Raw genomic sequence first — 12,758 nt, 5'->3', positions numbered from 1 at the left:
CTACAACATGCCTCCTGTGTTTTAGGACCTTTGAGATCCACAGCAGGTTACATTCCAGTATAGCAAGGCCAGTTCTATATCAACAGTGACGGCATTTGATGTGAAGGTTAACACCATTTAATTAGGTATTGTTTTTATTTAATGGTTATGAACAGAGCAAACACAAGGAGATGATGGACAGAGCGTTGAAACTTTTCAGACACTCACCCCTAGTCACAAATCTGGGTTGAATCCATCATCGTTCTTTAGCTCACTACGCAACCTCCATTCAGGCCCGGCTATATGCAGATCAGTCTTGACCCTGTGCCTCATGGGAACAGTCCAGCCCAAACTGCCAAGCCAGGTCTTTCCTGAAGTGTAAACAAGCATCCTGGGACCAATTTTGGGGTAACAGGGAATTAAAACCGGTCCCAGGATCCTTGTTTCTGGTCCAAGGATTCCTCCCAGCTACTTCTTCCTAAAATTTCTCAAGAACAGGGCAGGTAATAAACATATGTTCATCATTGGTAATTGTCTCGCCACACCTTTTGCAATGGGGTTCTTTCCCTTTATTAAATGTAGTGAACTTCTTTGGTGTATTCTGTGTGAGATATAAAAATGATATTTTCTGTAAAGATAGCAGATTTCACAGCGGAGTATAGAAGATTCAGAGATGCTTGCCATAAGTTCAGTTAATCCAGTGTTGGAAAGGGTCCTCATGGGAGCTGTGGGATTTTAATGTTTTTCTCCTCTGCATTTATTAACTCCCAGTACCAAAGTAGCTGCTTGTTTTGCAGTGTGAATCTTTTCTGGATTCACTATGCTGAGCATTATTCCGCCATCTAGTGGTTGGGTCCAGAATAGTAGTATTTCTTTTATACTACCATTGGGTGCCCTTCTGTGACGTCGACAGGCTTCGTCCGGAAGCTCCTACCTTTGGTAGCCATCTTCAGATTCTTTTTTTCCGCTGTTGGGTCTGGATCAATATGGAGAAGCTCCCAAGATTGGAGAGAAGAGTCGTGGAAAATCCGAGAGAAGAATCGAAGAAAATCGGTAGAACGGGTCTTCCACCGAAATCGAAAACTTTGTCGATGATCGGAGAATGCACATGCTGGGCGCTCCCAGGGCGCTGTAATGGACAAGAGGCTGTTCAAGTTCTGTAGGAACTGCCACCACAAATACGCTCAAAGGGATCAGCTCCCGGTCTGTAACCTGTGACTGTCACTGGATCATCAAAGCGACAACTGTAACGCCTGCTCAGTCTTCACCCCGAAGACTTTGAGGGTAGGATAAAGACAGCGACGAGCCAATTACGACATGCAAGGCCAAGGACCACCAATACCGCTGCGAGACCTGGACCTCTCCAGTTAGAAGGAAGATAACGTTGCCGAAGGACCAGAAGGCGACGAGGAAAGACGTCTTGGTTGTGGAAGTCGAGAAGAAGACTTCGAAGGAGGTAAGAGTCGTCGACCTCGAAAAAACTAGAAGTCTCGAAAATCACTCTAGACCTCCAAAGGCAATGGCAAGCAATGGGTGGAATGCATTCCCAGAGAAGCATTCAGAATATCCCTAAGATGTTTTTGTAAACCAGACAGCTGTGCTGATTGGTGGGCTTCCATCTAAAAAGCTGAATAACTTTAGTAACATTTGAAATATGGGGATTACTGATGGCCTCAGGTGGAGCAACTGTGGCTGTGTGACCACTGAGCTATCCAAACAGCTAAACGAAACACTCCAAACACACAAAACATGTTAATGGACTAAACCACTGACAATTGCTCTGGGTATAATTCCAAACCCTTGTTTTTCACTCACTCTGTCAATATAGATAGAGGCCCACCTTATGCAAATCAGTCCTGATTTAGCCAAATGCCCAGACTTTTTTTACTCTGTTTTGAGGGCCAGAACCGGGCCCATGCAGGCTGGCCACATTGTGCTTGCTTTGAAACTTGGAGGGTTGCCAAGAACCATGAGCTCGGTCTTTTCGCCGTTTAATTTAAATGCGACACTCTTCCACTTGTCAACTTCCTCGAGACAGGAGTGGAGGCCATTGGACATCTGGTCTGCGTGGTTCAAGGCTACGACCAGTTGGGTGTCATCAGCGTATGTTACTATATGGATCCTGAAGTGGGATACAATATCCGCCAACAGAGCCAAATAGACATTAAAAAGAGTGGGGCTTAACGATGAGCCCTGAGGGACACCACACTGCAAGGGGATAGGTTTTGAGATGGCATCGCCTTCGAATACCTGGAAGAATCTTTCTTCTAGAAAAGATTGCAGCCACAATAAGGCTGAGCCGGTCACCCCTACACTCCTAAGACAGTGGACCAGAATTCAATGGTTCACCGTATCGAAGGCTGCGCTCAAGTCGAGGAGGATTATGGCTGATGACACTCCTGAATCAAGAATCTTTCTGGATTCTTCAACCACCGCCAGCCAGGCGGTTTCAGTGCCTTGACGTGGGCGAAAGCCTGTGTGGGAAGGGTGGAGAAGATCATGAGATTCAAGGAACGAAGAGAGCGTGAGGTTAACGTGTATTTCTGGAATCCTACTGATTCCAGAAAGGAGCGAAATTAGGCGATAGTTGCCTAGATCGGTCCAGGTTAGGCTTTTTCAGCAGTGCTTTCACCATTGCCCTTTTCCACTTGAGGGAACCGTACCCGTGGAAAGTGAAGCACTGATCAGGTCAATGATAGTAGGGGCAACTGTCTCCGCTACCGGTTTCATGATGTTGAGTGGAGCTGGGTCTATTGGTGATCCACTTCTGATCGATGTCAGGATGGCTTGAAATGAGACGTGTGTCAATGGGGTGAAGGCCTCCAAGGAATGTTGACTTTTATGCAGGCCGGAATCCACATGCTCGATTATCATGTCGCTATCCTTTAGGGGAATGCCCTGGAGAATATTTTGGACTTTAGTAGAGAAATACTCAGCATGTTCATTGCAGCGGTGACCAGAAATGTCCGGTACGGCTAGGGGGGGGGGGGGTTACTTTGAGCAAAGTTCTTGCAATGTAAAGACAGCCACAAAGAGGTGGACAACAAACCTCTCCCATGTGACTGCACTCCCAAGTAGGTACACTCTCAAACTACAGCAGTGGAAGTAAACACAAAAAAGAAACAGTTACTAACACAAGCGAAAACCAGTTTACAATACCTCCCAGTAGGGGCAGACTAACATTTTTCCACCTCCCAGTAGGGGGCAGACTAACATTTTTCCAACAAAAATTGATGCAAATAACCACAGACAAGTGGATTCTAAACATAATACTGCACTGTTACTTTATCGAGTAAACAAAACAGCCTCCACACAGGAAGCCGAAGCAAAGGACACATTCAAAAGAAGAATTGTCACCTGAAGAAAAGAACAGCGGAGTATATTCCTCATACTTCCTAATTCCAAAGGTGGACGGAACATTACGGCCAATATTAGACTTAAGGTTTCTAAACCGGTTTATAAAAACGCAAAGATTCACGATTACTACACTATAGGAGGTGTTACCTCAGTTGCAAAGGGGAGATTACATGGCAACTAGACATAAAGGATGCATAGTTACACATCCCAATAAACAGAAAACACAAAACAATGTTCAGATTTGTCGTGAACAAACAACACTACCAGTTCAAAGTACTTGCCTTCGGTCTAAAATCAACACCAAGGGTGTTCACAAAGTGCCTGGCAGCAGCAGTAGCAGCACATCTCAGAAGACAAGGAATTCGTGTTTACTCTTACTTAGACGACTGGTTAGTAAGAGCAAACTCTTACAGCCTATGCAAACCGCATATACAACAAGTGATAGAGACACTAGTTCAGCTGGGTTTCTCAATACACTGGGAAAAGTCATCAATAGAACCCGAATGCAAAAAAGTGTTCTTGGGCGCAGAGATAAACACTGTGTTAGGGAAAGCATTCCCCAGCGAGAAAAGGAGATCTGCTCTATTGAAGGAGACTCACCTATACCAGAAGGGGCATCATCTGACAGTGGGGAAATTATAGGAATGATGGCCTCATGCATCCATTTAGTTCCCAGTATTCTTCTACACATGAGACCATTTCAAGAATGGCTCCAAACACAATGGTCACAAGCTACAGGGAGTTGGAAGGATCTAGTGGTTGTCACAAACAGAGTTCATCAGGAGATGGCGTGGTGGAACAAGGCAAGCATAGGACAGGGGAGACTTATCATACCACCAACTCCAAGAGGGACCATAACAGATGCGTCCCTAGTAGGATGGGGAGCACACATGAACAACCTCAATGTAAGTGGATTGTGGGCACCACAGGATGCGGTGACACACATCAATATCTGAATACTAAGACCTGTGTTCTTAGCCTTAAAAGCCTTTCAGAAAGAGCTATACGGGAAAAGGGTGTTGATACAGACAGACTACACTACAGCTATGTTTTACATGAACAAACAAGGAGGGACTCAGTCTGTGGCACTCAACTCTAGCACAGGAGATTTGGAGATGGGCAATCCCAAAACAAATAGACATTTTAGCAATACACCTACCAGAAAAGGACAATGTAGAAGCAGACAGACTGAGCAGACAGACAACATTATCCCACGAGTGGGAACTGAACCAAACAGAAGTGCGAATTTCAAGAAACTGGGATTACCACAAATAGACCTATTTGCAACTCCCCACAATCCAAAATGCCAAAACTTTGCATCCAGGCGACCTTGCAACCAGTCTCTAGGGAATGCGCTATGGATAGACTGGTTAGGGATATTTGCGTGTGCTTTTCCCCCAATACCATTACTGAACAAAGTGATCAGCAAATGCAGAATCAGCAAAATGACAATGATTCTCGTATCGCCACAGTGGGCCAGACAAATATGGTTCTCGGAACTAATGGAAATTTCACAAGGAACAATGCACAAACTTCCAAAAAGAAAAGATTTGCTAACAATGTAAAACGGAAAAGTGCTTCATCCAGAACTAGAGAGCTTAGGCCTAGTGGCATGACTCCTGAAGACTTAAAATTCGCACATCTCAAACTACCAGAAGGCACAATGGCTGTTTTAAGAGAAGCTAGGAAACCAACTACAAGAAAAGGGTATACAGCTAAAGAAAAGGTACCCACAATGGTGTCTTCAAAGGAGTCTTTCAAGAAAGATTACAAAAGAAAGAACAGTGCTAATATACCTAACACACTTCCTACAAAGTAAATTATGTTTTACATCACTGAAAGTACATTCAGCAGCAATTGGGAAATAGGGAAGAGTTTCTTCACCTCACACGTGGTCAAACGGTTCCTAGAAGGTGCAAAAAGGATTGCACCACCAAAAATGGTACCAGCACCAACTTAGAATCTGAACATCGTTCTAGAACATATGATGAGAGCACCTTTCGAACCATTACACAAAGCAACGCTACAAATGCTAACTATAAAAACTATAAAAAATAAAAAAAAGGCATTTTCAGTAGCAGTAGAATCCTTACGTAGAGTTAGCGAATTGCAGGCGCTAACACTACAGGAACCCTACTTCCAAATACATAGTAACAGGATTGTCATTAGGACTGATCCACAATTGATGCCAAAGGTGGTATCAAGATTTCACATAAATCAGACTATACAAATACCAAGTTTCTTTCAAACTCCAAAGAAGAAAGCGGAAAGAGCTTTGCACACACTTGATGTAAGAAGAGCACTCATGTATTATGTGGAAAGAACTAAAGAAAACAGAAAAACAAAATAGTTATTTGTATCCTTTGCAAAAAGTTTTCTTGGAAGACCAGTAACCAAGAGCACAATCGCAAGATGGATATCACAAGCCATACAATTGTGCCACAAGCAAGCAGGACAAACTTTACAAGGGGCGCCATGGGCGCATTCAACCAGGAAGAAAGGAGCAACAATTGCTCTTCTTGCAAACACACCAGTCCAAGACATTTGCATGGCTGCAACATGGCCTTCGGTACACACTTCCACCAAACATTACTGTGTGCACATCCAAATGAACAAATAAGCACAAGTAGGACAAAATGGTTTTACAGCATCTATTTACAAGCCAAAGTTACTCTTCCACCCAGCCACAAGACTAGCAAACCGCTACAAAGTGTATGCACAGCATAGTGAATCCAGAAAAGATTCACGCTGCAAAACGAATAGTTTCTTACCTGTCGGTGTAGTTTTGCAGCTTGAAGAATTTTCTGGATTCACCTGCGAACCCACCCTCCTCCGCCAAGGAAGAGAACTATGAGAAAATAAATATTAGGGAAAAAAATATATGAAGATGGCTACCAAAGGTGGGAGCTTTCGGAGCAATCCTGTTGACGTCAGAGCAATCCTGTCGACGTCACAGAAGGGCACCAAATGGTACTACATCGTCGACTCCAACAGCAAAAAAAAAAAACAAGCATTGGCATAGCCAATAGGTCTCGCCTTTGGGACCTTATAAGTGTTTAGCCATGCAACACTTGATGTTGTTGCACCAAGGATATTGTGCTGGATAACTAAACACTTATAAGGTTCCAAAGGCGAGACCTATTGGCTATGCCAATGCTTGTTATAACTAACCCTGGGCGTAGTTCGCGAAGTAGCGCTACGTGTAGCTACGCAAAGTGCACTTCGCGAGCCACGCGTAGCACTTCGCAGTACCCTGTTCGCACTGTGCAAGATGCCGTTTTCAATGATTGCACTGTGCTGGATGCTTGTCCGCACTGTGCAATCATTGAAAACGGCATCTTGCACAGTGCGAGCTGTAGTTTTCTGCCGTTCGAGTAGATTTTTACTCGAGGGGCAGCTTTCTCAACGCGGACTGGAAGTTTCTCATCGCGAGCGGTCGCGAGCATACGCGACCACTCGCAATGAGAAACCTGACCTCCCCGCGTTGAGAATCTCGCCGGGAGGTTTATTTTCCACGCTCGCGATCGCCAACTTGATGTTGCTGATCGCGAATGAGGAAAAAGTCTCGCCGGGATGTCATTTTGCTTGCTCGCGGTCGCCAACTTGACGTTGAGGACCGCGAGCAAGCAAAAAATGACCGCTGCACTACGCAACGCTACGCGTGTTTGCACTGTGCTACGTGCAATTCTTGAAGTACGCAAACTTCGCAAACTACGCGAGCGTAGTGTAGTGCTTTGCCCAGGCTTAGTTATAACTGCAAGTATATTCCAAAAGATCATGAAGTTGTTCCGGCAAAAATCTGTCGTTTTTTTTTTTTTATAATTCTTTTTTTTTTATGGTGAAAGATCTATATAAGCGTTAAAGCCACAGAGAGAACTGGAATAGCATAGGAGTCAGAAATATCACCGTCGGAGACGTACCAAAACCAGACGGGGCACCAGATACCTACAAACATTGCCAGGAGTCTGGGAGCATGCACTGGCGAGCAAGGAGAGGCTGCTGGAGTCCATTGAAGGTTCTGGGACAGTGCACGGGCAGAAGGAAGATGGCGGATTTAAAATGGAAAGAACCAGGGTAGCGGGCACTACACTAAAGTCATTGCTGCAGCAGTGGTTCAGGCGAGGAAAGCAGTTGGGTGCTCGTGCTTTGCTGCTGGCACAGACCGCCTTCGTCTTGCGCATGCCATGAGTGCTCAGAGGGGCTGATAGTAATTCATTGTTTCACTGACCTCTGTTCCGGTAACGGTCACCCACACATTTAAACCTGAACGGAACGAGGGGACACACATAGGAATGGAGCTTCTGAGAGACAGTGTCAAGTGCTGCGGATTCAGAAGTTGTGGGGCAAATTCTTGATGCTGAAGGGAGGGGCAGAGAGGCAAGGCCTCCGGGACATTGTCTACGCCATTGACACCCGGGGCTACAGTGAGTGCAGACACCGAGCTTTCAGGATGCGGAAGTAGAGTTGGCTCGCACTGCTACAGCAAGCATGTGGTTGCCATAAAACTCACCGGTCTCCTTTGTAACCCCAGGCCCACCACCATCCCACAAAGTATTGCAGCGAAAAGTTGCAATGGTGTGCTTCAGTGGAGAGCAGGGGTTATTTCTGTACCAAAGTTGATATTTCTGTGTCCTTAATGAGTGCTGACTTTGTTGATCATGTAATTTCGTGGACTGCTTTGAAACTTGCATTTAGCTCCCAATTTGTGGGTTTAGGACAGTCGCGGCCGGCATTACCCGTGGACGAGGAAGTAGGGGGTGGGGTCACACGGAGGGGGAGGTTTCATTTTGATTCTAAAAAATAACGTACTTTGAATGGCCCGCTAAAGGCCTTAACTTTTCAGGCGAGAAAAAAAATCAGAGGAAAGAGCTGAAAAGCTAATTGTTCCTTTCGTTGTTATAATACCAGTTTAACTTCTGCCCAGGTCTCTCAACCTCTGTAGAGTTGCAGACATTGGGGTTACAAGTCAACTGCGATAACGCATTACAGTACTGACGCGCTCGTCTTTTTACTGACGATTACGGGCTTTTAGTGAAGTCACAACCAGACTGTCTAAAGATTTTTTAGGGGCCAGTTTTTATATATTTATTCCGGGCTTCCGTGTGTGCTGAGGGTTTTATGTTCATTGCCTGCTGTGTAACGTTTGACCATTGCTACCACACTTCTAAACGAGCATTGGTCGCGGGGAATGCAAAGATGGGGACTGCAGCGGGAGAGAGAGGTGGAGGGAGTTGTTTGCACACGCGCGCGCCGGCAAACACGTGAGTGGTGTGCGCGCAGCAGCGCCCAAAGTGAAAGTAATCGGAAAGCTGGCAGCTGTGCACGTTCACGCTCGCGTGAACGCAAGCATTAGGCCAGCAAAAGCCAGTGGGAAGCACTTTTAAAACCCACTTACTAAAAGTCGAGCAACAGCGCATGCGCTGCTGTAGGCTCGACCTAAAAAAGAAGTAATACTACAATTCGGGACCCAGCCACTAGATGGCGGAATAATGCACAGCATATTGAATCCAGAAAGTTCTTCAAGCTGCAAAACTACACCGACTGGTAAGAAGCTATTCGTTTTTAATGCCCACCACGGTCTAGCTTTCTTAGTTGATAGGTTCTTTTTGTGAAAAGATATGGCTGTTTACGTTGAACTGCCTATCTAATTTTCCCATGACGCAAAGTGGGTTTTGTACTGTGAAAAATTCACCTATCCAGCTCAAACCACCTTTTGTGATGGATAATAAAAAGCAATCTCTACTTTCCATTACTCTAGCACCAGTACAAAGCCTTAGTAAATCTTGTTCCTTGTGTCCGAAGTTCATCTTAATTACTCAAGAGTATCCAATTTGTTAAGCCAAATCATGTTCCTGATTAACAGGCTTGTGAATGGTGGAAAATTTCCCATGGAAATGGAAATTGCTTACATGGATATCCCACCAGTCTATTAGCGTTCCTTTGTGGGTCCATCAGCAGCAATCTAGTGAACAGTTAGTGTGTTGACATCAAATTTGCTAGTGTTGACCTCTCATTTGCTAGGAATTTCCCAACATGAATGTACATGCAGACTTATTGATCTCAAGGATCTGACTAAAAGTATGTGTTTGAGGACTGTGAGAGGATCTCCTCAAATTGAAGGGGAGGTGTAGATTTCTCTATGGGGGAATTGTGTTTGCCATGGGAAAGAAAAAAAAAACAAAATTTGCAGAATTCCAGGAGTTATTGAATTTTTGGAGAGTTCCTGTGCAGGAGTACGTCAGATATTTCCCAAGGAATTTGTGATTGGTCCAAAGTTTCCTGGTGTAAATAATTTGCACAATACTTAAGATTTTCATTTCCTTTTGCTGACCACCAAAATATGCATGTGATCTTTAAATTTAATTATCTCCTTAATCTTGCACGCAACCACTCTTGTGTATTTACATGATCACAGTTGAAGTTATGATGAGGGAGAACAGACACTCATGTGTTTTGTTAGAAATAGTGAGTTTTCCTTACACAGCTGTATATGTGCTTCCAAACGCTTAGTCTTGTTTTCAATACTATGATGTCAGCGTTTACTGATTGGTAAATCGAATTGCATATTTGAGCAGTAATGATGGGTCTTGAAAACGTTGAACGGTGCCTTTATTAACAGGGGATGCAAGTTAGTGGACATTTCTAAATCTAATACTGTGGCAGGGTGAGGAGTGATATTACAATCCTTAACTGTTAGTTGTTGTTCTTTTTAGAGTGAGGAAAATGCAGAGGAACCCGTTCATGTTGTGCAACCTCCAAGCCCTTGTAGTTCAGAAGACTCCGAAAGTGAAAGTGAGTCTGTCTCGTCGGAATCTGACTCTGAGGAAGAAGAGCTTACAGACAAATGTCAATCCACCAAGAAAAGTGAAGAAAACAACCCGCAGGACAAAAAGGGAAATTATAAAATGATGTTTGTTAAATCCAGTGACTCCTAATTGGTATTATGTATTTTTCAGTATTAAGATTAAGCCTGGTCAAAATTCATATTTGAAAAATCTGCTTCTAGCTCAAACCCAGATATGGTTTCATTTGAAGAAGCGTCATTTTCTTGGGCGTGGAAGACCGTGTGGAAGGACTATTGCTGAAAGTTTATAAGCGAGTTCACAGTTTGTCACATAACAATCTCATTGTGTGGATCATAAATGCATTTGGTAGTTTTTAGGATAACTTGAGAAAGAAAGCATGAATATGGATTATGAATAGGTCATACCTTTTTTAAAAACTGTAATACTAATTTGTTTCATGTATTTTTTTCTGTTCTGCTTTCTGTTATAAATTTTTGTTTCAATACCTGGTTGTCTGTGTCCCTTCTTGTAATGCCATGGATACTGCTGAATGTGTAGACATTGATGTATTTTGTGAGACCCACACTGGTGCTGTTAACAGAGACATGAAAATGTATTGCTTGTGACAGACTGCATTAGAGCAGGTCTCAGTCATTTTTTTAAAATCTAGATCGAGCGTGGGCAGCGCATGCGTTGCTCTGCGAGACCTGGTGTATTGGAGTATGGACTTAAAGGCCTGCCCACTCCGTGCCAATATTTTTGATTGGCTTGTCATTGTTTTTAGTAAATGCTGGCTTCTGATTCGTTAATAGGCTTGTTAGTTCCTCCTTAGTACCGTCTTGTCTTCATTTGTAACCTCCCATGAGGACTGGCTCTTTTGCTTCTGTTACACTGGATGCATTATTTAGACTGTAAGCACTATTTTTTTAATGAGTTTTGTCCTACTAGAGGCTCAACGTTCTTTCCTGCAACATTCAGCGTGCCATGCATGCTTTCACTTTCAAAGCAGCCCGGGACAATGACAGCCGGTTGTTTGCTATGCAATCGGTCTTGCGTTAACGAGAATTTGAGGTATTGGCATTTAAAATCACAATGCCTTCTATTCATATATTAATTTTCAAAAGAGAGAAATAAAAGGTATTGCCATTTACAATGCCAATAGCTTAAACTCTCGCAAATGCAAGACCTATTGCATTGCAAATGCTTGTTTTATATTGGTGTCTGTCACAGTAAGGAGTTTCTTCACAGAGGGAAGTCCAATCTTTAATGTATAGGCAAGATATGTCTTTTATCTTTATTGGTAGAATTTTGAATCTGTTTATTGAACTTTAGCCTGTTTTTTCATGCCTTTTATTATTAATGTTCAGTGCAGGAAAATGTTTCAAGTTACATACCGTTTTAAAGTATATATTTTTTATTTTTTTTTAAGAAGTCTAGAATGCTCTCACATTTAACCATTTGTTCCCACAACTACGTTCAGTATAATAAAGTGTAACTTTTGACGTAACTCATGTATGATATACTAAATATCAGCCTGTTTTATGTCCAGTCTCCTTTCCAATTTGCGAAAAGATAAACATTTCTGTTTTTGTTGTTTTCATGTTATAGCAATTCATGGCAATCACAGCAGAGGGACTAGAGAGGACAAGGAGGTAGCATGAAAGATGGAGGGATAGTGCAACTTGAGTAACTGAACATTGGCATTTGTTCAACAGATCCGATAGCATTTAGTTAACGTGGTGCAAGAGAATGTCCATAGCAGGTATCATGGACTTGCATCCAGAAGTAGTTAATTTATTGGGGGAAGGGGCAGAGAACCTAGACAAGACAGACTACTTTCTATTCATACCCTCGCCATTCGTGCATACTCTTATCCATATTTTGACTCATGGGAACCACTGCTCAGTAGAGAGTGAGAAGATTGAAGATCAGGGGAGGAGCTTTTAGGTTCATACCCTACTTCCAACTCCCTTCATTTTCCTGGAATTTCTGGTTCGGGAGGAGAAAAAGAATTAAGAATTGCGCTCTAGACATGGAATCAACAGACTGTTCTGCCCACTCACTTATGTGATGTAGATGGAGTTTCCAGAGCTCAATACCTCTGCCTGACTTACCTTCCTGACAGGTCAGCGATGGTCTGTGTCACATGGACCTCACAGGTCCTGCCCTTCCCTCCAGGAGGATGGCTTGTGGAAATACTCCACAGGAATACTTTATTGGCTTGACATGTCAAAGATCTTGCCAAGGTAAGTGCTTATGGTCACAAAGTGATAAATGGGACTATTTTGCAAGTTGCATTTCCATGCTGTATCCTGTGAAATTGTTTTTTTTCTTATCTCTTCTGGTGATGCGCAGATTGGTATTGGTACCCATACCCAAAATAAACCACACAAACCTATGCATTCTGGTGCTATTGCCCTGTCCCCATCCCTTTCACTTCAGTAGCCTTGTTGCTTGTGGCAGGACGCCTTCTTTCATGTCTATGCTGGCCATGCATGCTCATTGGGGGAGCCTTCAGTGCATTTTATCCTGGTTTGTGACCCCTGAATAAATGGGAGCACATAGACAGGGCAACTGTAATGATGTAGTGCTGTGGCATTTTCCTTCTAATTATGGATTAGTCCCATTTGCCACAAA

The 12,758-nt window shown here is 43.4% G+C and overlaps 1 protein-coding gene across 1 annotated transcript in view; it reads left to right on the top strand.

Moving 5' to 3' along the window:
• The window catches only part of C3_2H11orf58 (chromosome 3_2 C11orf58 homolog), an 85,569-nt gene extending 74,943 nt beyond the window's left edge, over nucleotides 1-10,626 (top strand). Inside the window, exon 5 of the mRNA XM_085648092.1 lies at nucleotides 10,050-10,626. Coding sequence (XP_085504218.1) covers nucleotides 10,050-10,271 — 222 coding nt within the window. The 3' untranslated portion in view covers nucleotides 10,272-10,626. The remainder of the gene's footprint in view (nucleotides 1-10,049) is intronic.
• The last annotated feature ends 2,132 nt before the right edge of the window (nucleotides 10,627-12,758 follow it).

Source organism: Triturus cristatus, chromosome 3_2 (assembly GCF_964204655.1).
Source record: "Triturus cristatus chromosome 3_2, aTriCri1.1, whole genome shotgun sequence".
NCBI classification, from domain to species: Eukaryota; Metazoa; Chordata; class Amphibia; order Caudata; family Salamandridae; genus Triturus; species Triturus cristatus.
This window is presented reverse-complemented; position numbering and strand designations above follow the sequence as displayed.